This window comes from Copadichromis virginalis, linkage group LG22 (assembly GCF_057382275.1).
Source record: "Copadichromis virginalis isolate Kocher_CV1m ecotype Utaka linkage group LG22, C_Virginalis_male_GT1.1, whole genome shotgun sequence".
Lineage (NCBI taxonomy): Eukaryota > Metazoa > Chordata > Actinopteri > Cichliformes > Cichlidae > Copadichromis > Copadichromis virginalis.
In genome coordinates this window covers 29415718-29440995 of record NC_140638.1, presented here as the reverse complement: position 1 = coordinate 29440995, position 25278 = coordinate 29415718, and the positions used below count along the sequence as shown (strand labels likewise).

The 25278-nt window shown below is 41.3% G+C and overlaps 1 protein-coding gene across 1 annotated transcript; it reads right to left on the bottom strand.

Moving 5' to 3' along the window:
- Positions 1-1633: 1633 nt before the first annotated feature.
- Positions 1634-24562, bottom strand: LOC146683613 (CMP-N-acetylneuraminate-beta-galactosamide-alpha-2,3-sialyltransferase 1-like). Its single transcript, XM_085446345.1, has 7 exons — positions 24472-24562; positions 23603-23871; positions 14893-15089; positions 13874-14041; positions 10744-10789; positions 9969-10088; positions 1634-2812 (listed from the first exon to the last, which is right to left on the bottom strand). Exons 2-7 carry the CDS (start codon positions 23852-23854, stop codon positions 2645-2647), a joined length of 951 nt encoding a protein of 316 aa, XP_085302471.1. The 5' UTR covers positions 23855-23871; positions 24472-24562; the 3' UTR covers positions 1634-2644.
- Positions 24563-25278: the final 716 nt, after the last annotated feature.

Here is a 25278-nt window from a genome sequence, read left to right as displayed (position 1 = left end):
CACATTTGTAGCAACGGTGGTTCGGCTAAAGCAGGTTAATAGTAAAACCAACTGTATATGAGATTTGCCAGTTCAATGAGTAAAATCAGCTGACTTTGTGGCCTGCCTGAATTAATGGTAGCTTAAAGTTATTACTGGATTTCTTTGATATCAATATCCCTGATTGTTAAGGTAAAACTAAAATACTCCTTGTTAGCTTTCTTTTTTGAGTTGGGAATACAATAACGTTAATTCAAAGCACAGCGTTATTTGCTGAATGGTAGTGATGGCCCGCTTGTATGGGGTTACAACAATGCAACCTTAAAACTAAACTGAAACAAATATTGAAACTGAAAAATAAAGTCCCACCGATCGTCGCACAAGCTGCTCCATCTGGCGATCAGGCAGCTGGTCCTTCTCTCTCATGCCTGGCTTCTACGTGCTCCTTCCTGGAGTCTGGGCCTCGCGCCATATGGGTGCTGAGCCAGATTTTTTAACAAGTCCTTTCAACAGGTGACTGCTATTACTCATTGTCTAACCAGTCCACAAACTGGGAGGGATTTGCTTGTCATGTCAGTAATGTTGGAAACTTTATTCCACCTTTCACTATCCCAAGCTCTCTTGCAAAGTCCAAACAGTCGGTTTTGTGCCGTCTAGGATTGTCCAGTGTCATGACAGACAGCCAATTGGATCCTCTGCCTCAGTGCTAGTGTAATTGGGGTCTTCCACTTGACTTTTTTGTTCCATAACCCCCGGGATCATTTAAAAAATTCCAAATGACTGTCTTATGGCGTCCCTGTATAAGGGCATGATCCATGGGGACGCTGCAGGGACACGCTGGAGCTGCATCAGTAATTGTGCCTCGCCTGCTTAAGAAGAATTAACTGGATTCTGAATTGTCGTTGTTGTTGTTATGTCCAGGACGCCGCTGAAAATCTGCGTCCATTGGTGTCTGTGAAGATGACAACCGGGAATACAGGAAAATGTGGTCGGGTCCATCATGCATAGTCGACAGTGGTGCTGAAACTCAGGATTGGGGCATGGCGGAAACACGAGTGAGCCAGCAAGAGGAGGCGCTGGCCCAAACGGTAGCCAAGCTTGCGAACATTTGCTACCACAGTTTAAGCATTGCTTTCAATAAATTGCATTCTCAAAAAAGTGTTTTGTCCCTCTCCCATTTCTTCTTGTTGCATGTTGAAGCTCTACTTGGAACCTTGTTAAGATCCAACCATGCAAAATATGATTTATTTATTTATTTATTTATTTTCACCATTTTTCAAGTAGTCTTACACTTTTGATCTGGACTGTATCAAAGTACTTCAGCTTCCTACCATCGCCACACCATGTTTTCTGCAGATATTTATACATGCAAAGGTTGGACATAGACACCATGACATAATCCATTCATTATTATAAATCTGATTGTGAAGTGTTGTAGAACATCTCCAAACCTTCTGTTCTGATGGAAGCATCCAGTATGAGTGTAGAATATATTCAATAACTTTTTAGCAACAAACATATATACATAGTTTCTTGATAATGAACAAGTTACAGGAGTTTAATGTGAATGGCATGAATTCATGATTGATACTAAATGGCACTGTACCCATTCATGTCTAATCAGGTAATGGAGTGAAAAGTGACAAACTGAAAGCAGCATTGCATTTTGTATTCATTTTATTTTGGAGACAAAATGTAGACATGCTACATAGAAGAAATATTCACCAGCAATTTTTTTCAAGTCCAAGTCAAGTCTCAAGAGTCTAATGGATGAAACTGATATTCTATTGACCAATTAGTCTCTCTAACACTTGTAAAATGTTATGAATTATCTTATATGACCTTTGCTTTATTGATGTACAACAGCATTTAAAATGATAAGTGCATACTCACTCAGGGTTGTTGCAATAAACAGAATTTTGGGTCTAATCCTACCTGCCTCACACAGCAATTCATGACAAGGTCTCAAGACTCGAATCCCAAAACTTTGGTTTGGTTTTTGTTTTGGTCAGGTCTAACTTGCGATTGCAAGTCGCCATCTCTGCTACATAGTGCTTAATAATTGTCATAGATTAACACAGAGGTTCCCAAAGTGTGGGGCCTAGATGTTAGCTCTTTATACAGTAAAGTTACAGTGGGATACAAATAATATCAGTCTGAACCACAATTTGTTCCCCCAGTTCAAATCACGGACAAACAGTATCCCACAGCTGTTTATGTTCTTGAACCCATTTTGCACAGAGAGGCATTTTTTTAAAAATGTATTGATGGCAATGCTGAATATTATTACACAGGAAAAAAAAAACTACACGTGAAATAATTACACCATGACGCCTTTCTAAATGGAGTTACTGTCCCTCCATTTAGAAAGGGTGTGTGTAAGCATATAAAAACTCAACATAGTTAGATTAACAGTAACAGTATTTTGTCTATATCTGCCAATAAAAGTTTGGGAACCACTGGATTATCTCTTGAGGTCTGAGTCTTCATTACTAACAATCCCAAACCGTGCATGTCAGTTTCAGTAATTGTGTTTTTTGCTGTTTGGTTTTGCTGGTCACAGATTTTTTTTTTTAGAACTAAATTTATTTATTCTTACGGAGTTATGGTTATCACTGACGATGACTTGAAAATGATGAGGAGACAAATGAAAAAGTAAAGGAAATTACCATCCTTTAAAAAAAACTATTTTCTTCTTCATGTGTAATTTAACAATCATTTTATATTCTTCTTCTCCTGGGTGGCCTCCTGTTTTTAACCGTTTGTTTTTAAGGATTTCAAAGTAATGGCTCCAGTTTCCCTCGCTGTCTGCTCCAAACCCAAAGACATTAACCTAAAGAAACAAAGTTTTTACAGTCATTAAGTCTTTAGTATTGAACTTGTTGCCACAAATTGCACAGGAATTATGAAAACCTCAGTCATGGAAAAAAAACTTTCCAGAGTTTTTTTTTTATTCCTCTTTAGGCGTAAAAACCCCCCAATGTAATTGAAATTTTCTTTATGAACCATTTTTTTCATGGAGTTACAATTCAAAGAAACATGTAAATATACTGTATATATGTCAAAGCACTGACAAAAATGTTGAACCTAGTTCTGGAACACTAAACTACTATTTTCTACAATTGAAAAAAAAAACAAACAAAACAAAGGCATAATGGAGGCATGGGGCACACGACACAGGAGCTCTAGTTTTCCACTACAACTTTATTCACCTCCACACATCAACTCAGGATATCGCACCCAAACACAACAGAACATCTCCTCCAAGCTTGGGTGGAAGTGAAGCCCTCTAGTGGGTCACCACACATGCCCCACCCCCCACCCCTGCCCTCGCAAAAACCCAAAGAAAATGTCCACTAGTCCAGGACCCAGGGCTTAAACAGTCCAGAACGGCTGAGATGGGGAGTCAGAGAACTGGCTGTGGGCTCACCGGGCCGGGAAAGACAGGCTGAACCTTCCATTGGCTGGACGAGCACCGGGGGTGCGGAGCAATCTCCGAGGAAGGGTCAGAGTCCAACTGTCCGTCAGCAACCCTGGGGCCCGGGCCGGCATCAGTGGAGCTTCCTGTAGAACATGAAGTCCCCCGAATTCCAATAAAAAATGCTTGGGACTGTTTCAATAACCCAAAACGGGCCGTCATAAAACGGACGTAAGTGGGGCTGATGGGCATCATGCCAAACAAAAACGAAACTAGAAGAGCCCAGCAACAGCGGAACAAAAATGTCTGGTAGAGAGTGGTGCGCGGGGCCAGGCACAGAAAAGGTGCACGATGCACAGCAACCATGGATGACTGTCCCACACTGGCGTGTCTTCCAGCACGAGGCCCGTCTGCGAGGACCGAAGGGCAAGGACGGCCGGGTCGGTGCACTGCTCCGCAGCCATGGCTGCGTAGTCGTCACCGACTGTCTGTCCCGCGCGCTGGCGGGACAGACAGGTTGGACTTGCCAGCCACGTGCTGAATGTCCGTAGTAAACTCCGATATGGCCGCCAACTGACACTGCTGGCACGTGCTCCAAGGATCAGAAACCTTGGACATGGTGAAGGTCAGAGGCTTATGGTCAATGTACGTGGTAAAACTGGGACCCTTGCGGAAAAATCGAAAATGTTGTGTTGTGAGATGGAGAGCCAACAACTTTCTGTACGTAACACTGTACTTACGCTCAGCATCTCGGAGCGTGTGACTGAAAAAGGCAAGGGGCTGCCAGACGCCGGAGACCCGCTGTTCCAACACGGCGCCCAACGCTACATCCAACGGGTTGATGGCCAATGCGATCTCCGCTGATCGGGACAGGTGTGCCAGCAGAGCAGCATTGGCCAGTGCTGACTTCCCCACAGAAAACACACAGATGCGGTCTGGAGACCAGTCAACAGGGTCTTTAGACGTTTTACCTTTTAAAACAGCGTAGAGCGGTTGTAACAGGTGAGCGGCCCGGGGAACGAAACGATTATAAAAATTGACAATACCCAGGAACTCCTGCAACACCTTAACTGAGGTGGGACGCGGAACAGCTGTGACAGCCTGAACCTTGTCTGACAATGGGACCACACTGTCAGCGGAGATGCGGTGCCCCAGGAAATCCAGGACCGGCAAACCAAACTGGCACTTGGACGGGTTGATGATCAGGCCATGTTCCACCAAATGCTGAAAAACCTGGTGCTGGCCCACTGACCTGCTGGCCACCAATATATCATCCAGGTAGACGAAAACGAAAGGCAGCCCCACAAAACAGAGTCAATCAGGCATGGAAACGTCTGAGCGGCACCTTTCAACCCAAATGGCATGCGCAGGAACTCCAACAAGCCAAAGGGAGTGATGATGGCGGTTTTAGGAACATCCTCAGCGCGTACCAGCACTTGGTATTACTGACCCCTGCACCAAATCGATTTTGGAAAAAATCGAGGTCCCAGCGAGATGGGTGGAAAAATCCTGGATGTGGGGAATCGGGTAACGTTCGTTCTCCGTAACGTTATTTAAACGTCGAAAATCCCGGCACGGTCACTACCGCCTGTCCGACTTGGGCACCATGTGAATGGGAGAGGCCCAGGCACTGTTCGAATGCTGCACAATGCACAGGCACTCCATGGCCGCGAACTCCTCCCGGGCAACAGACAGCTTCGCAGGATCGAGGCAATGCATGTGCAAAAACACCGGAACCAACCATGGGATATGGGAATGCTCAACCCCTTGTTTCGCTGCAGAAATTAGGAGTTAACAGTGACGGAAACACAGCAAACGCTGAAACACGTCCCCAGGGGCTACCAAATTGGCCAAGATGAGGGGGTTAGCGGCCCGGATAAAACAGGGCAGCGAAAAGAATGACAGAGCGTTAATCAAACGTCTGTGAGCAAAATCGACTAACAGCCCGTGAGCAAGAAAATCAGCGCCTAAGATAGGCACTGAGCTGGCATCAACAACAAAGTTCCACTGGAATTCCTGACCGTGGAAACTAGCAGTCACTAACCTTTCCCCATAAGTTGCAATAGGAGAACCATCAGCTGCGGTCCATGTCCTTACTTGCGATTGATTTAAGTTGTTACCATGCCTAGATATTGCTTTACTCATCCAGACAGTTTCTGTTACTTGTCTGGTTTATTCACGATGAAAGCACAATGTCACCCAATTACAACAGACCTTAAGAAGATATGCAAATTGTACTCTGACTGTCCACTGGGTGACCAGGATAAATTTGGGCTCCACATGTTATCTACAACAGTTGTTCCAATGGACTGTGTTACTAGCTAAATCTGTGGCAGCAATGGCATTTGCAATCCTGATGGTGTGGTGGGAACCGCAAGATCATCTCAACGGTGGCTATTTTTGTCACGTGAATACAACAGGATTCTCAGCCAAAAATAAGCACAAAACTTTATATCCCAGTCTGGATTCTAAAATAAGGCCTGTTTCTCATGATAACTAATTGCCTGTTCTTGTACTGTCACATGATGCATTAGATTCTGTAGAACATTACGAGGAACACAGTCACGGTGCATCTGGTTACAATCCAGAGTCATCAGATCTTTATTACGTGCCTGATGACCATTTAGAACCAGAGACTTTTGCACAAGCAGAGCTGTACAATATCGTTCATGATCTAAATCTGTCAAAAGATATAGGAGAACTTCTTGCCTTTGAGGCTTAAGCTGAAGCATTTGCTTGCCAAGGATGTTACTGTAAAGAGGTCAAAGTCATAACTTGACAGCATTCTTCACTGCTGATGACTCACTGTGGTATTGTCATGACGTCAACGGACTCTTCAGCAGTTTGTCACAAGAGCATGTTCCAAGACACAAGAGCTGAATGTCATCTCTGCAATGATTCTTCACAAAAAAGCTTGAAGGCAGTCCTACTCCATAATGGAAATGCCAGACCAAGTGTGCCGATTGCCCATTCGGTTCATCTAAAGGAGTCCTATGACAACATGAAGACACTGCTTGAGTCAGTTGCATATAAAACTCACCAGTAGTGATCTGTAGGTGACTGGTATGTTGATGGGAATGCAAGCTTTTGGGAAGGCAAATCACCAAATACTGCCGTTTCCTGGGCCTGTGGGCAGTCAATCTACTGTGTCAAGCGTAACTGGCAGCCACTAGATGCCTATGTCAAGTTTCTGCCTCTGGTTGAACTGCATAAAATATTTTTGCCACCTCTCTATATCAAGAAGCTTAATGAAGAATCTTGTCAAAGCCACGGGCAAAGTGAACTCACTACATTTTCAGTACTTTGCTGAAAAGTTTCCAAACATAAGTGCTGCGAAATTGAAGCAAGGGATATTTGTAAGTGCGCAGATCAAGTCAGTTTTGCAGAATGAATGCTTCTAAAAAACTCTCAACAGCAGAGTTTGAAGCTTGGGAGGCATTCAAGTGGCTCTGCGAAAACTTTGCGGGCATCCACAAGTCTGCTACATACAAGGAAGGAGTTCAGCATCTGCTTGATTCCTACCAGAAACTGGGCTGTCGCATGTGAATGAAAATACACTTCCTACACTCACACTTCTGAATCCTTTCCAGAAAAAGCGCCTTGAGGCATAGCTGGACTAGCCATTGGGCATACCGGGCATTTGCCCGGTGGGCCGATGGTGATTTTTCGTTTTTATTGGCCGATGATTTTTTTTTTTTTAACGGTATAAACAATGAATGGTGGTGGATTGGCCAGATGCTGGCCGATGTGTAAAAATAACTCAGTTGTTTGGTGGTGGCTATGGTGGAGTTTCCACAGAGGCCAGCAGGTGGATGAGGGTCCAAGTGTCAAGTTATGACCTGCAGTCTATCTGGGTCAGATATAAACCAAGTTTAGGTGTAGTTTATTTTCGGTTTGCTGACTTTTTAAATTTAGTTACAATAACTGGTACTGCGTACTAGCTAGCATGACGGAGTTTCTATGCTGCTGGGCTGATAGTGAAGTTTATTTTGTTCATAAGTTTAGTTAGTAGAGTTGCCAACCGTCCCGTAAAAAACTGAATGGTCTCGTATTCAGAGAAAACGTTTCGCATTGAGCTGAAAAGGAACGCAGTTTGTCCCGGATTTCAGCTAGAATGGAAAAAGACACAAAGCTGGAGTTACTCTGTCTTTATGCTGTAAGCTGCTCTCATTCTCTCTCCCTCCCTTTCCTGTAGCTACTTTAATCATGAAACTGACCAATGATCAGCTGATCGGCTTTTCTCTCTTGTTTGTTTATCTCCCACTTTGCGCCAGAAAGAAGAAACCAGCGATGTCGCGCTATAAACAACAGCATGATCAGCTGTTGTTAGAATTTATTTAATATTTCTTAGTATCAGCTGATGTTTGCTGGAGTCACAGCCGTAAAAGCAGCTGGTCATGATATCGGTTTGGATATGTGGTGAGAGGGAAACATGAAGATGAAACCAGGAGAGATCCCTGCTGAATCATCAGACCTGAACAGGTGACGGAGAAACAGGTTAATCTTTAAGGTGGCATGAATGAGTTGATGGGAAGTTATGAACTGTTTCTGAGAGACAAATAACACCAGGATCCTTTTCTAAGTAGCTGACAGCTAGTAACTGTGCCGGGGTGGGTCCAGCAAAGTTTTGCCAGGGGGGCAGGTAGGGCATTAAGAGGGAAATGGGGGAGGGGGGCACAAAGAAATACTTTTCTTTTGTATTCTCATTTAAAATGTCAAGCTTTTATTAAATAATTATCTGAATCTTACAACCAAAGTTTTTATCTGATGTAAAATGTATAGAAATCATACATATACCAACAGGACAGTGTATATCACTGTCACAACAGTGTTTGTTTTCATTCAAAGGCTTTATGGCTTTAATACCTGGTGGGCCGGTACAGTACAGTGGTAGCTGACTGACACTGGTCATTATATCTATGACACAGTGTTTGCCTATCTGACTTCGCACTGAAAATTTACTTGATTGGTGCCCGCCGTTTAATAAAAAAATGCATCCAAGTCTATTGCAAATGAATATTACTAATAATTCAAAAAGTTCATGTGACTGAAGTCAGCATGAAAAACTGGTTTAGAAAAGTGTTTTGTGCTTTCTGATGATTACAAAAAAAATTTTGTTGACCTATGTCTTTTGTCTGACATAAAGAAGAGGAAGGTTACAAATGTTCTTTAACCCCTCTGATTTGCTATCATCCTCTCACATCATAACACCCCTTATCTCCACTTCCAATCTATGTTTCATTAACAACAGAGATGTGCAGTATCGCATTCCGGATACTTTTTTCAAGTAATGAGTAACGTAAGGGATTACTATTACAAAAATGTAATTAAATTACTGTTACTTTCCTGTAAGCACGCTGTGTTATTGCGTTACTAAACTGTCATGATTTTGTTTGTGAAAGTGTCTCATGACAATGCCGTAAGCATGTGCGACACCCGTGGCAGCAATAGACGTGTGTAGATCAACAATAGATCATAAGGAGTGTGGGAGAGACTATGACCTTGCAGCGTTTAAAGTGTGGACATACTTGCATTACTTTAAGTTTTATTCTGTAAAAAGTGACAAAAACATTAGTGTCCGCTGTACACTCTGTGTGGGAAGAAAACTTCTTTCTTCAGCGAAAGATTAAACCTGGAATCTGAGCAAGCACCTAGCACGCTGCCACAGGAATGTTAAATTCACAGAGAAACCCCCGGATCCTCCCACTGACATGACCGCTGCGGCACCTGGCAAACCTCCACCCGCCACACTCCTGCTAAACAGGTGACAATAAATTTAAGAGCGACAGGACTCAGTGCTGCTGAATCTTTGATTTTATTTATTTTTTGCTGTGTTTTACTTGCATTCCTTGCAGTCAAATTTAAGTTTTATTTTTTCTAGCAAGCCCTAAATTAATCAGGCAAAAGCTAGATGCAACATTTTTGCACTGCTTTGAAAAGTATTAGAATACTGTATGTTAAAATATTATATAAATGATAACTCATTTTTTACTGTTAAATACATATTTCTTAGGTTAACCAGCTGAGTGAACATGTTTGTAACTCCATGAAAAATTACCTGACATCCACAGCTCCTTTAACATCCCGAGATCCACTGACGAAACTGTTAGTATTAAATAATCCCCATCCTCCTTTTTGTTTTATCACTGCCACTGGCATCATCTCTAATCGACTCAGATTGTAAATGCACCAGTATACTGTTGACAGTATTTCTATCACAAGTTGAACTTGAACTTTACAAAATATAACGATATTAATACATATGACGGCATGCTTTGCTGGCACATCAGAATATATTATTTCGTGAAAGTTACAGCTTCATAGCAGTTACAGCAGTATAGAAACAGTATTTCTATAAGTTGGCAATATGAATACATATTTACAATAGCATTCTTCATTAAAGCTGCATCAACCTTCCACTTAAGGAGCTTCAAGATTACCATTTTTCATGCTTGAAATATATTCAGAAGTGCTTTCTCTTGCAAGTGTACTCCATAAACTACAGCTTCTTAATCAGTTTTTCTTCGAGTATGTCTATAATGTAGAAGTAGATTGTGTAAGGTGAACATACCTCATCACACATTAATAAGCTGAGAACCACAGCAAGGAAGCCAGTGGATGGATAAGCAGCCTTCTTTCTCAGCCAGACATCATGAACATATTTCATGAAAGCTGGATGAAGGATCGACACCTGTTATGAATCAGACAAATCTTTAAATCTGAGTTTTATTAATTGTTCTTTTATGAAGTATATGCACAATATACTAATATACAAAATACTTTAAATAAGCACCACTGTGGCTAAAAGAAGCCACTATTAGTGGCATGGCTTTGTTCAGTGACATGCATGACCTTCCGAGCACATAATTGTCAAGTATGAGCAACTGTGGAAAACAATAACATACCGGATGCAGAACAGAGTAAACAACAAATACTGCAACAAAGTAAAGGCTGAGGGGTGGGGAGAGCCATTGTGAGGGGGGGGGGGGCATTACTGGAAAATGTGATGAAGCATATCTTGCCTTAGGCTTCACCTACTCCAAAGGCATTGGGAGCACCCGCTGGGCTGTCCAAATCGCCGACAAACAGTATCCAACATTCTTGATTTTTAGTGGGAGCATACATAATTCTTATTTTAAAAAATTACATTTATTCCAAATGACGACGTTGATGTCGGGATTGGTTTGTGAGAGCGTCTGACGCCTCTGTCTTTCTAAATGGGGGACTGTGACTGCGTGTGTCTATGTAAGCATGCATGCCTGAATTAATGGTAGCATAAAGTTATTATTGGACTTCCTGGGCATCAACATTTGCCAGTTTTGTTAAGGTAAACCTAAAATACTCACCAAATCTTTGTTAGTTATCTTGTTAGAGTTTGGAGCACCGTTTTCCCTGTTGAAAAGAAAATATATTGTTGAATTTGTTAAAGAAATTATTGTTTAACAAACAAATGCTAATAATTACCTAAGACTTAAGAATCACAATAAGATGTTCAGTTGTTCATAAAACAATTTATTTAACTTTTTTCCATGTAAAAAAAAAAAGAGTTGCTGCTAGCTATGTGAAAAACCAGAATATATCATAGGAATATATTTTAATATCAAACAGCTCTTGGGGAGTGGGGTGTCTCAAAATTGTGTTTTAATATTTCCTGTTTACGGTGGCACGGTGGTTAGCACCGTTGCCGCACAGCAAGAAGGTCCTGAGTTCAATTCCAACACCAGACCGAGATCTTTCTGTGTGGAGTTTGCATGTTCTCCCCGTGTTTGCGTGGGTTCCCTCCGGGTACTCCGGCTTCCTCCCACCGTCCAAAGACATGCAGCTTGTGGGGATAGGTTAATTGGATAATCCAATAGGTATGAATGTGAGTGCGAATGGTTGTCTGTCCCTGTGTGTTAGCCCTGCGACAGACTGGCGACCTGTCCAGGGTGTACCCCGCCTCTCGCCCTATGACAGCTGGGATAGGCTCCAGCGCCCCCCGCGACCCTGAAAAGGATAAGCGGAAGCGAATGGATGGATGGATGGATGGTTTGAAGCTAACATTCTGTCAAAGGCTTGACCACACATACAATGGGACAATGCAAGATGTTCAATTCATGACCCTTAGGAAATCAAGGCATTTTTGTATGCAGAAAAATGAAGTAGATTGTGAGAAAATGAATCAAAGATGAGCCTGGTAGAAGAATTGATGAAGAACACGTTTGTGTTTTCACTCTTTTTTTCTTATCTTTTTTTCTTTTTTTGCCTGTCCCGTTTGGCTCTTTTGCCATCAGGATTGTTGTCTAAAGGCGAGGAAAGATGCCCAACGGATTTACTTTATCAAATTGACCATCCCAGCCTTGCCGTAATGGTCTATTTGATTCACCTTTTATTGTTTATGGTAAATGGCCTGTATTTATATAGCGCTTTACTAGTCCCTAAGGACCCCAAAGTGCTTTACATATCCAGTCATCCACCCATTCACACACACATTCACACACTGGTGATGGCAAGCTACATTGTAGCCACAGCCACCCTGGGGCGCACTGACAGAGGCGAGGCTGCCGGACACTGGCGCCACCAGGCCCTCTGACCACCACCAGTAGGCAACGGGTGAAGTGTCTTGCCCAAGGACACAACGACCGAGACTGTCCAAGCCGGGGCTCGAACTGGCAACCTTCCGATTACAAGGCGACCTCCCAACTCTTGAGCCACGATCGCCCAGTTTATTTTATTTATTTTTTTATTTTCACTTGCTAGATACGGGACAGACTTGAATGAGGAAAAGAAAAGGGAGAAAGGAAGAGGGAGAAAAAGCAGCGGAGAAGAGGGACGGGGATAAAGGGCAAAAAAACAAAAACCAACTAAATAAGCAGACAAAAAAATACATATATCAATCACCCGGATCACTTGTTGAGAAAGAAAAAAGAAAACAAGCAGAAGAAAACGAGAGCAATACAATAAACAACATCACGATGATATATGGGAATATAACAGTAAATACTAAATATTAAACATTATTGTGCAGCACATAATATCGACAGCGCACAGTGTGCTTTGAGGTAAGAGCCAAAAAGGGTGTAGTTTGTGTGTGTGAGCACCCGTGTGTACACCTGTGAGCATGGACGCGCTTGTTTTTAAAAGGTTCCTTCATGTAATGATCTGCTAGAGGGTGTGGGTGTTTCCACTCTTTAAAGCAAGTTTCCCCATGAAACAGTTGTGGGAACACCCCAGGAAAGACACAGAACCACATATAGTTTCTTTTTTGAGGGTTCAGTTACCCATACATTAGGCTGGGAAATGAGATATAGGCCTGATATTGATATCTCCTAATAGCTGCAGCATTGCTCATAAACTTGAGTCATCTGTGTTGGAGTAAACAAAGGATTTGTGTAGGAGATTATTTCACTGTGTCCAGTGTGTTTACCACCTTCAATTGCCTTCGCCAGTGTACATTTGTTTTCAAGCCTACAAATTACAGTGGCACTATGATCTGGATCCACTGACACCGTAAAATCCCCACCAGGGCAATATTGTTGTTTAAAGCACTTAAAAGTCTGATCATCAGCATTAGGTGGATAGATACTACCCCAAATAATCTTTTTCCCCTTTATGTCAGCCAACAAAACAATGACATTTTTTTAACATTTAGTTAAGTTATTTGAAGCATTTAGGATTTATAACATTCTATACATTTTACAGCTAAATGTATGGTGGCCCTGAGAGCCCAAACGGACTGGAACTTAAGGAAACACAAGCAATAAAAACACTGCAAAAGCATACAGAACACAACGGAAATAGGAAAAACAAAACAGAAATAGGAAAAAAGAAATCACAAATGGGAAAAACAAAAACAGAAATAGGAAAAAACATGATTCATATAATACTTATGATGGATTTTTAGGCTAATAGTTAGGGTAACACACTTGCCTTTCATCTTTTCTTTCCTCACAAAACCGATAGATCCTCCACTTCTTTTAAGTATCTCCCAGTGCAATACTTAGCATATTTTGGTTACTGCAAATTGTCTCCCCAGAAACACTTCCCTGGTGCTTTTGGAAATCTGTTTTTTCCTATTTCTTTTTTTGTTTTTTCTATTTCCGTTGTGTTTTGTTTGCTTTTGCAGCATTTTTCTCATTGCTGGTGTTTTCTTAAGTTGCAGTCCGTTTGGCCTGTTGGGACCACTGTGTAAATGAGTTTAAGGGCCAGGAAAGAAAATTAAAATATATAATTTCAATGCCAAACAAAATATACACCATTGATCTGAACCCTTTAAGGTTTAACTAAATTTTGAACCTTGTTTAATTTGCTTGTTCAAACAGACGAACCTGGTTTGCACCTTTACTTATAGTTAGCTAAGACTGTGTTGCAAAGATATTAAAATCTGAAATTTCATAATGCCATTCCAGTACAGTAGCAGTACAGTTTCTAGCAACATAAGTTTTAAAAGAAATTGAAATATAATTAAAGTGAAGACAGAAGCCATGTTTGGCCTACCCTGGAATTAATGACTTCAGAAGCCACAAAAAGTCAGGTGTTTTGAATGGAAAAAACAAAAGATGAGTTTTGTTGTCCAATCTAGTAGAACTTTCTGGATACATGACACGATGAGTTGTTTTAGTTCCAACATCTCTTTCAAAACCTTTGGTCATCCCACGGTTGACTCTAAATAGTACAGAAGGATATATAAGTTTACATATTTAGCATTTTAGACACATTGTAATTTACATCACATTATATGCATAACAAAACATAACAAAACTTAGATTTTTTTGTGACATGAATCTAGGCTTTTCAGGTTTTGTCAGTGAACAGTGCTGTTGAAATTAGCTTTTGTGTTTTGTTTTTGTGTAATGATGGTTATAATGTGTGGGGATTATATCATTTTATATCATGTTGATTCCTTTCTATCTTTTTATTAAGCTTTGAGCAATGGCATTTGATTAAACATTTATTCCATTTATTAAACATACAGTTTCAATCATGTTATTAACACACATTTCATTTGTGCTCATGATAGAGTTAAGTATACAGTCTAATGAAGGTTAAAAATGTCGTTCAGCGTTATGTCTGAACTGATATATTGATGAAATGACTTGAATGCTGTGAATGAATGCCTAACATGCTTACATACACATAGACATGAAGTATAATTTCTAGGGTAAAAGTGAAAGACATCTTGCTTTGTCTCTGCTTGGCAACTAGTGATCCGAGGTCTACAGGAAGCATCTGGAGGAGTTGGACAACCATATAGGGAAAAATGCTGTTAAATACGGAAACTTAATGATAACCTATACATGTGATGTTTTGTCTAACGCGAGAAGGGGTGTTTACCCTGACATAATAAAACCATGCTGAAGTATGTTTTGACGGGAGATCTGGGTTGACAATATCGAGCTGTGTATCTTTCCACACATGTGTTTAATAAAATCATTGTTTTGACGCACTTGGACCAGTAGTCGTTTGTCTCACACCTCAATCACGAATCGGGACAAATGCCATTAAATTATTATTACCTTATCACAATATCATGGAAATCAATCAGGGGTCCATACTGGGATCCTCTCAAATTTCCAGAATTCCCCACCACTGCACATCTCCTGCAGCGATCAGGGCGAGGTTCTTCAACATCTGCAATGGGTGTTATTGTCTGAAACACACGTTCTAGTGTTTTATTGTAGACAGTGAAGTTTTGTTTTTCCCCCTGTAAGGGCTGAGAAAAAAGAATAAAGTTTTGCAACCTCAGATCACATCTCTTGTTCAAAACACATTTCGTCTTTAACATTATCCCTGCTAATGACAAAATATCTGCATTGTCTTGGAGCAACTGTGCGCAATAGTGTAATTCCCTTAGGGATTAATATTGTTCTGATTCTAAGTATTCCAATCATACAATATACGTACTTTCTGACTTTTGTCACTGTCAAAGGAAAATTGTTTTTATATAATGTGATCAGCTCCATGAAATGTATTCTTTTATTGATCACTAAGCAAATGTCTACGTGACTTTTGACATGTACTTTTTCTGTGATAAACAACTAATGCTTCCTCTTTCTGTAAGAACATACAGATTTAGAAAAAGGGGAACCTCAGCTCAGAGTTCTTAGAATAAGAAGCTATTTGTTCACACACACACACAGACATACAGACAAATAACCCTAATTTCCTTCGGGATTAATAAAGTATTCTGATTCTGATTCTGATTCTGAAGTATAAATAAAGAACGCAGACAGTGATGAGACGCAGGTCGCAGGTTTTGCGTTCATGACTGCCCTCGCGAGTAAAGACAACTGCAGTGTTTGTGTTTTCTAACTCAGGTGTCTTAGCTGAAGAACTACGGGGTGATTTTTAGAAATCCCCTGTCAGTCACAGAAACACAATATTCTAAAAATCATGAAATCAATTCAGTTTGATTCAATTTCAGTTATTTGATAGATAGCACCAGCATCTATTTCTAAGTGTCTTCAAGGATCAAACGTATTCACATTTGTGTTATTAATTATTGAGATATGTCTGTGAAGGTTCTCAATCATCCAGGTCATTGTAGTCTAAGGAGCTTGGGGGGGAAAAGCGTCTTCGATTTCTTTGAGTTGCTTGAAAACATTTCACTTCTTATCCGAGAAGCTTCTTCATTTCTAGGGTTAAATGGTGGAGAGTCCCAGATTTAAGACCCGTGGGAGTGTCCCCCAAGAGGGACATGGACCCCCTACTGATCCTCTACCTAATCACATGAGCCAAGGTGTGAAAACGGGTGTAGGTCACAATCAGCCAAGGTTTCGGGTAGCTCATTGTGAAACCTAACCCCACCCTATCATGTGATTTCCTGGGTGGGCGTTAAGGTGTCTGGGAAGGGATCTCAAAACTGGATTATAGATGGTAGACAGTTGGTGTCGTGAGCCACCGCCTCTGTTCAAAGATGGTCGCTCATAGTAGACATAGTTTTCCTGTGTGGTTTTCCCGAGTCTCCCTGCATCTCCCCTTTAAATGGCCTGTATTTGTATAGCGCTTTACTAGTCCCTAAGGACCCCAAAGCACTTTACACATCCAGTCATCCACCCATTCACACACACATTCACACACTTTAGGTATCACCTTTAGGTCTGTTGTTATTAGTTGTCTCCAGTTTAGGTTATCCTCAGGTTCTGTTTCATACCCACTGTATTTATGTTTATTTCACTTCCCTAATGAAACTCCCTTGCATCTGAAAGCTGTCTGCATCTTGGGTCCTTCATTAAAATCCACATGGCTTGCCCCATGAGCCATGACAGTAGGAACCAGCCACTGTGGACCCCGCTGCATTTAATCCATCCGAGGAGCTCCAGAGGGACGTCACCTACTCCGTGGAGCGGCTAATCAATCTGTCCCCGCAGCATAAGGGGAAAGCTATAGCTAATCGGCTACAGCGATTAGTTCCCGGTCTCCCCTGATTGCTCAGCTCACTTAATCCGCTCGCACAGGATTTTATTCTGAACGAGCTTCACCTTCGCTCCCCGGGCACTACCACTCACCCAGCCATTACCGCTTCGCTGCTCGGCCCGTCGGTCCAGCCTTCAAATGGGAAGTGGTGCTCACGCCGTTGTTGCCCCTCACCACAGTCCGACCCCGGGATTTTAGAGCAGCCGGCTTTGGTGAGTAAAAAGGACAATTTTTCTGTTTCAGACTTTGGACTATTTATTCGGGGGCTGTGTTTTGTGTGACAGGGAACAATAATAACTGTGGATTTCCTGGTTTCCCTGCGGCTGAGATTACTGAGACTGCCTTTTGGGGGCTACATTAAATTCTAATGACTGTTTTTGCTCTGTTTCCTTTGAGCCTGGAGCTATACTAACTAGCACTGCTAATTAGGGATGGGTATCATTTACGTTTTAGGTTTTATACCAGTACAAAAACGGGACTTTTGAAATGGTGCCGGTGCTTAAACGGTGCTCGAACCGGTGCTTAAAGAATGAAGAACACAAACTTTGTCCAAAAACCTCTCATGTTTTGCTGTTTTTTTGTAAAAAGACAACAATGTTAACCTTTTCTGCAGCTATAGGGGATTTATGGTATCACTCTTGGCTGGAAGCAGTGCTTAATCAATGGGGGGGAAAAAACACCAACTTTGTCTAAAAACCTCTCATGTTTAGCTGTTTTCTACTTTTCTTTGGTCATTTTAGCTTTTTTGGCCAGGGTGAAGGGAGTATCTGCCTTCAAACAACTACGACGGTGTAGTTCACCTTACGTGCATTAATTTAATAACATGGTTAGCCTACTCAACATAAATTACACACGAACAACATTAAGCTACTGACCCAGAGAAGAACGGCTGCTGCTGCCATCATAATCCGTCATCATTTCTGTTACACTGGCAGGGCTACAGGCCAGGACTCACCTCTTCGGGTTTTTTGGGGATGTTGCTAACTCCGGGACTGATAACAGGCACTTCACGCGCAGTAGATGTGCTCGGTGTGAGGTCTCGCAGCAAGCTATCAAATAGGGTGCATTTGTCTGATTTTTAAAAAACGCTATGCGTCGCCAGGTGTTTCATCAGATTCGAGGTGTTACCTCCTTTGCACAGTATCACCTTAAAGCACTTGTTGCTGGCTGCTGAGTTTGCATCTTTTGCATCCCTCAGCTCAGTCTCCAGAAATCTGAGGTGATGTTGGCGTTCATGCCAAATTTCCTCAGCCTCCTCAGGAAATAAAGCCGCTGGCGAGCTTTCCTGATAGCAGTGTCTGTGTGAAGAGTCCAGGAGAAGTCCTCGGTGATGTTGACTCCAAGGAATTTGAAGCTGCTGACCCTTTCGACCTTGACACCGTTGATGTGGATGGGCTGGTGTTCCCTGACTGGTCGTTTCCGGTAGTCCACTATCATTTTTCTAGTTTTGCTGATGTTGAGAGTCAGGTTATTTTCCAGACACCACTCGTACAGTGCCATCACCTCCTCTCTATACGCCGTCTCGTCGTTGTCTGTGATGAGGCCTATGATGGCTGTGTCATCCGCAAACTTGATGATGATGTTGGACTCATGTTTAGCAACACAGTCGTGTGTGAACAGGGAATATAGGAGGGGGCTAAGCACACAACCCTGTGGCGTACCTGTGTTTAGGATGAGCGATGAGGAGGTGTGCTTACCGACTCTCACCACCTGGGGCCTGTTTGTGAGGAAGTTTAGAATCCATCTGCAGATTGGTGTTCCCAGCCCAAGGTCGACGAGCTTCGTGGCAAGTTTTGAGGGGATGATGGTGTTAAATGCCACACAAATATGTGGAACCAAATAAGCTCAGCATTTTCTTAGCAAGAGATCACACCTCAGGAAACCTGTCTTTGTCTATAGCTGCCGATAAAAGTCAACAAGAGAACACTGCCGGTGTTTTCCGCGGCACTCATCGTCACACTGCAGCTCAATGAGCTCCCGCTGAAGCTGCGGAGGAGCATCATCAGGTTCCATGGAGAAGGGAGATGAGAAAAGCAGCATGTCTTTTTCGATAGCTGCAAAGTCCTGAAAGCGTTTGTTAAATTCTCCAGAAAGAAATGCGATAGCTGTTGCGTAACTCTTCATTTGGACATTAATGTCCACTGGGAAACTGTCAATAACCTCTTTCAAAACTGGGAAGTGTGCGGTACAGGGCTCTGTTAGGGACAAGTGTCTTTGGAAAAGTTGCAGTTTGGTTCCAAAGACCTTGATGTGAGCATATAGTTGGCTCACCACTACGTCTTTTCCTTGAAGATTAACATTCAGCGCATTCAGATACTTCGTGATGTCAACCAAAAAAGCCAGATTTGCTAGCCATACAGGATCAGACAGTTCTTCCATTGGTTGTCCCTTCTCATCTAAAAACTGTCTGATTTCCTCTCTGAGAGAGAAAAATCGCTGTAGTGCAGACCCCCGACTTAGCCACCTCACATCATTGTAATAAATTACGTCACCATATTCAGCCAGGATGTCATGCAGAAACTGCTGAAACTGTTGGTGGTACAGAGCTTTAGAGCGAATACAGTGTTGTGTGCCAAGCAAACACTCAGAAATTCTTGCTTCTTCTCTGGGCAAATGTTCTCCACCATTTTCATGACACAGTGTTAGTGTCACAGAAATGGTTTATGTATAAAGAAGTTTAATAGATGGTTCCAGCAGTTAAAATGTTCTTGCTTGTACATTTCTGTGGACAATATTGTAAAGGTGCGTTTATCTTGTCACAAAGAACAAGTTTTGTTACACCGCTATTATCGCAAGGTTTTGGGCGTGATAATATAGGCTGTGAGCCCACGTTTAATAATCACGCTAAGGAGTTCAGCGAGCTATCTGCAAAGGCCTGGTTAGTCTACTAACTGTACAAGCTATTTGTCATTTGCTATAACTGTATTGTAATATTGTGAAAATTTGTAATGTATGGTGTTCTAATTATTTTATGTTTTAATTTAGAATGCACAGTAAGGTTATTGTTCTAGGACCTCCGAAGTGGCAGGCGGCCACGAGGTAATTTCTTGTTGTTAAAGCACAAGTGTTACTTTTGATAGACTGAAGCGCTTAAAGCCTTTGTGTTTTATGTTTGTAATTTTTTCACGGCGTTCAATAAATGCAGCGAAGCGCCCGTCTTGAAGAAGCCGTGCCTGTGTTGTCATTTCGGAGTTACACACAGTCTTTGACAAACGTACCTTCAGTGAAAGGTTTGCCATGTTTAGCTATTAACATAGCCACTTCGTAGCTGGCTTTCATGATATTTTCATGTGTCTCACAGACCCGCATGAAAAATCGCTGTTGCGAAGCCAGAGCAGCTTGGAGTTGCTTCACTTTTTCAGCGCGCTCACTCCCTGTTACCTTGTTATATGTTGCAGCATGTTTAGTCTCGTAGTGTCTCCTAATGTTAAAATCCTTAAACAAGGCAACAGTCTCTTTACAAATCAGGCAAACACAATTGCCTCGAATTTCAGTTAAAAAAAACTGCAATTCCCACCACTCCTGAAAGCGGCAGCTCTCACCATCAACCTTTCTCTTTTTTTGTACAGTCGCCATGGCAGAAAAGAGCAGAGAAAGGCGGGCTCGCAGCACAGGTGCAAGTAGCGGGGGGGGGCGGTGCTGCCACCATGTGGTGAAAAAATAATTACACCTTTAAATTCATGATTTATTTATTCAGACTTAGAAAGTTATAATTAGACTGAAGCTGTGGGCCACTTGGAATCTGACGGACTTTGGACATGCCTGGTTTATTAGGTGGTATTGTGGTGATTCTCTGGTTGGGAAATGGGTGTTCATTAGTGGTGATCACGGTTGATCCGTAAGATTGGAAAAAGAAGAAAAAAAAGTATGTGTATGGTGCGCGTGGTGGGTCTGTCAAGCATTAGTTATGGCCAGCGCTAGCAGAGGAGTTTGCGGTATTTAAGCAGCCCTTTGCTGCCCAGTCCGACCGGGCTAAAGCTATTACAGAAGCTATTGGGGTGTTTAGCTGCAGACGTTGTGCAAAACAAGGGGTTTAAACTATGATGAATGTGCTTGAGCCACGCAGTGATATCCCGTTGCACGTCCGCTTTAGTGGCAAGATCGTTCCAAGCATGTATGAGCAGGAAAAGATTTAAGTTATGGCTGAACTGTCCCAGGCATCTTTTGTTGCTCTAACTACTACAAATGGGTGGACCTCCAGGGCAACGGAAAGCTACGTGACCGTGACAGCTCATTATATCACAGCGGAGTGAGATATAATGAGCGGTGTGTATTATTGTAGGGTCTACCTTACAATATAAAGCACCTTGAGGCGACTATTGTTGTGATTTGGTGCTTTATAAATAAAATTGAATTGAATTGAGTGGTAGATACAAAGCCCTATACTGCCCTATACTGTATTATAATGTTTTTTTTAATAATTGCGTGGAATGAGTCTTGAATTGAATGTTTTTAACAGGCAAAAAATACTTCTGACATAAACGGTAGTAACCAGACCGAAAAGCAGTGCACATTTCAGGGCTTTATTTCGGTGCTTTTTTTTTTTTACTGAGATGTCATACACTTTGGATTCTAGCCAATCATTTTACCTTAGCAAGCATAGTAGGTGGGGCCAGGTACGTACGTTCTTTTAGAGCAGAGCTACAGATTAAAAATGCCCAAGTCAAAAGTCTGGCTGTACTTCACAGCAAAAGATTCAAACTCAGCAGCCTGCAACAAGTGCTTTAAGGTACTGTGCAAAGGAGGTAACTCCTCGAATCTGATGAAACACTTGGCGATGCATAGCGTTTTTTTAAAAGCCGAGAAATGCGCCGTATTTGATAGCTTGACCTGCAACACCTCACACCGTGCACATCTACTGCGGGTGTGGTGCCTGTTATCGGACCTGGAGTTTGCAACATCCCTCAAGAACCCGAAGAGGTGAGTCCTGGCCCCTAGCCCTGCCAGTGTAGCAGAAATGATGACAGATGATGATGGCAGCAACAGCGTTCTTCTCTGCATCAGTAGCTTAATGTTGTTCGTGTGTAATTTACGTTGAGTAGGCTAACCACGTTATTAAATTAATGCATGTAAGGTGAACTAGCAAACACTGTCATAGTTACATGCAGCTGTCTTCTTGTTTGATGGCAGATACTCCCTTCACCCTGGCCAAAAAGGCTAAAATGGCCAAAGAAAAAGTGGAAAACAGCTAAACATGAGAGGTTTTTGGACAAAGTTTGTGTTCTTCATTCTTTAAGCACCGGTTTAAGCACCGGCACCGTTTCAAAAGTACAACAACCAGGACATCAAGGGCCAGATAAGAGCCATCACTGTTCATTATTTTCAATCTTAAACTCAGTTGTGTGTCAATTAAATCCAGGTAATGCAAGCCATTTCCAGGAATGGACTCTTCAGTTATGGCTGAAACATGGAGCATCTCCAATTGAAAACTGGGTGAGGGGGCTGTGAAGAGATCCTTTTAACACGTTTTTACACACACACACACACACACACACACACACACACACACACACACACACGCACGGGTCCCCAAAAACAGTTGTCTAAAAAGGATGAAATTTTTTTGTCAAAAAAGTAAACCTTTTGGCTTTAACATGGGTGGGTGGCTGTAGCTCAGGTGGCAGAGCAGGTCAACCGCTAATCAGAAGGTCGGTGGTTCGATCCCAGGCTGCCTCCTGGTTGCATGCCAAATATCCTTGGGCAAGATACTAACCCCATGTTTGCCTACTGGTGGTGGTCAGAGGGCCCGGTGGCGCCGGTGTCCGGCAGCCTTGCCTCTGTCAGTGCGCCCCAGGGCAGCTGTGGCTACAATGTAGCTTGCTGTCACCAGTGTGTGTGTGAATGGGTGAATGTAGTGTGAAGCGCTTTGGGGTCCTTAGGGACTAGAAAAGCACTATACAAATGCAGGCCATTTATCATTTAACATCCTATTTATCATCCTATTACATCACCATACTTCCATGATGATATATTTTGGGTCATATGATTATTTATATTGTTTATTATATAATTTTATGATATTCATAAAAATTATGACTGTCGTAAACCTTTATTACTTCCTTTATTACTTCTTCTGTCATACATCATTTGACGGTGGGTCATAAATCACTGGTTTGATACAAAGTACCTATTATCCCTCCAATTGGATACTTCCAATAAGGTTCAGATCTGGGACTCTCCACCAGTTGCTCTTAGAACTGAAGAAGCTTCTCAGATGAGTGGTGAAACTTCTTTTTTTTTCTTTTGTCATTTTAAAGCAGTGGTTCTTAACCTGGGTTCGATCGAACCCTAGGGGTTCGGTGAGTCGGTCTCAGGGGTTCGGCAGAGCCTCCACCACGGCTCATTTTGTGCACCAGTAAAAAACATATCTATGTCTTGAATTTGAAAAAAATCATATTTTATTTTTCACTAAAGAGGGGTTCAGTGAATGCGCATATGCAACTGGCGGGGTTCGGTACCTCCAACAAGGTTAAGAACCACTGTTTTAAAGATGTCTATATAAGTAATTGTATTTTACAATTCTTCAGCCAGTTAGAAATACGGGTTGCAAGGATAAAGAGTTGAGTAAACATAAAAGAAAGAAAGATAAGTATCAAACAAGGTTTTTTAAACTTATCTAATCCGTAGCTTAACTACGGAGGAATATTTGTGTTGGTTTTTTGGGTGGAGGTAGCACACACTTGAATATACTGCTCTTGCTATACCAGTAAACACAGGTGTCATAAAATAAACAAGGGATGGGCAGTTAAAACAACTTTAACATGGCCACAGTGGGACAAAGGTTTATTGTAATATGTTTTCATTATTTACCTTCCACCAGTTGAAATCTTCCTCCAAGGGTTTATGTTTCTGTGACATAAAAGGTTTAGGAGATTCACTAATGATGTCATTAAACCAAGGATCACTGTCTGTTAGACATTTGTGACAGGCACAAAGTCTTGACTCCTGATGACAGAAGGTATATCCAGATAAATTCCATAAAAGGATGGAGACCAAAACAATTGCTGTGATACTCAGTAGTGGGGAAATGTGCACTCTGAATTTTCCCCTTTTGAAATACATCTTGATGGAGTTCCAATCTATGAACAAATACAATGTGAAAAAATGTGAAAATTAGCACTAAGCCTTTAAGAAAACAGTAACAGAAATGATAACTCTTTAATTAAAATTATTTATAGTTGGCAACATATTAAGAGCACTGCACTGGAAGGCAGAAAAATCAGATAAACATAGAAGGTTTAATGTCCTCTTGTATTTATGGTATTTGCACAGATAGCATTTACCAGCATAAACCAGCTGCTACTCCTGAGCACATCACGGTGTGTTGCCTAAAGTTGAATCAAATAGCATGACAGCCAACAGAAAGGAAAACACAGAACTTAAAATACTTTCAGAGTCTGTCGGTTGGTGTAATTGCATGAATTACTTGTGCCATTGTAGTATTAACTCTATTGCTGATGAATAACCTAAAATATCATCTCTAATACATATATATATATATATATATATATATATATATATATATATATATATATATATATATATATATATATATATATATAGACACACACAAACACACACATATAGTGAGAGAAAAATACATTTGGGAAACTTAATGACTGGAGGTTCAGTACAGATTAGTGTGAGATGAGACAGAGTGTAAATTTAAGGTGTCTTACCAGCAAAAAGATGAAATTACAAAAGCAGGAATATGAGTCAAGAAGAACCTGTATGATACATCTACCAAGCTATCTATGTAGCTATCAACAAAAGAGGAACTTTTCAAAAGGAGAGGGAGGGAGGGGTTATGGACTATGTGCAAACAGTTATTGGGGTTGTGTCTGACTTGTGAATTGCCACACAACTGTTGCACACAATTTAAATGTTTTATGTAAACCCACAAAACATACACACACAAATATACATACATACGTATAAATATATAATCTATTAGCCTGTTACTCAGCAGTAATTAGCTGAAATTTGTGTCCATGCTTTGCACCATAACATTTTATGAATACTTCTTACTAGAGGATCTTTCTCATTAGCTGAAAATAATTCCACCCTCATATATGGTCATATCTCTAAAAAAAACTCTAACTAAAAAAAACCATATAGAACATTGTGGGTTAAAAATATGCAAAAAACACTGAAAATTCAATGAGGCTAAAAGAACGCATATGACCAAGTCAAAAAGTAAGAGAAGCTGTATAAATAAAGCTACCACTTTCTGCCAAAACAGCTAAAGGTAAGTAGAGAATGTTATAAACAAACCATAGTCTTTAATCTAGAGCATAACAGATAAATATTCAATTACACTACTCGTAAAAAAGAAAAGAAAGACAAAGTTAGTACAAAAATAGTGATCCTTTGTCGCACCTCAGCCGCTGTCTTAAGTTGAAGCTTTCGAGATGAAAATATTTGCATAAAGTACACATTATGATATTTGCTGTTGGCTGATGCTGATCACTAGTGTGATAACTGTG